This window comes from Rhagoletis pomonella, unplaced genomic scaffold (genome assembly GCF_013731165.1).
Source record: "Rhagoletis pomonella isolate Grant_MI unplaced genomic scaffold, Rhpom_1.0 Rhpom_scaffold_31836, whole genome shotgun sequence".
Lineage (NCBI taxonomy): Eukaryota > Metazoa > Arthropoda > Insecta > Diptera > Tephritidae > Rhagoletis > Rhagoletis pomonella.
In genome coordinates, this window is record NW_023490237.1 from 398 (window position 1) to 1,024 (window position 627).

The 627-nt window shown below is 34.8% G+C and overlaps 1 protein-coding gene across 1 annotated transcript; it reads right to left on the reverse strand.

Moving 5' to 3' along the window:
• Positions 1-334: 334 nt before the first annotated feature.
• LOC118732881 (histone H2A-like) lies at positions 335-621 on the reverse strand. Its single transcript, XM_036461984.1, has one exon. It carries the CDS (start codon positions 613-615, stop codon positions 403-405), a length of 213 nt encoding a protein of 70 aa, XP_036317877.1. The 5' UTR covers positions 616-621; the 3' UTR covers positions 335-402.
• Positions 622-627: the final 6 nt, after the last annotated feature.

Below are 627 nucleotides of genomic sequence, written 5' to 3' on the forward strand. Positions count from 1 at the left end.
TTAGTTAGTTGTATGCATGCGCATGTACATGCATATGTACATATACATATGTATGTATGTACATATATACGTAAAAGTATACCTAAATATGTATGTATGTGCAATTATTCTGTATCCACTGTGGCTTATTCAGTTATTGTACGTACACGTGTGTAAAAACAGTTTCTAAATAAGGGGCAATTTGGCGCGAATCCAAGCGCTTGGACTCTCGAAGTGGTTGTTGATTTTATATGCACACAATATACATATAAAATTTCTTTGATTGGCACATATAATAAATGAAAATTAATCAACTATTTTTTAAGAAAATATATTTAATCTCTTTGTAAATGAATTTTGTCGTCCTGAAAAGGACGGTTTTGTTGCGTGGATGAAATGTTTAAATTGACTGCAATGTACACTTTAAGCTTTCTTTTCGGTTTTCTTGGGCAAAAGTACAGCTTGAATGTTAGGCAAAACACCACCTTGAGCAATGGTCACACCAGACAGCAGTTTATTCAATTCCTCATCATTGCGGATGGCCAATTGTAAATGACGTGGAATGATTCTGGTCTTTTTGTTATCACGAGCAGCATTACCAGCCAATTCAAGTACTTCAGCCGCCAAATATTCCATAACAGCAGCTAA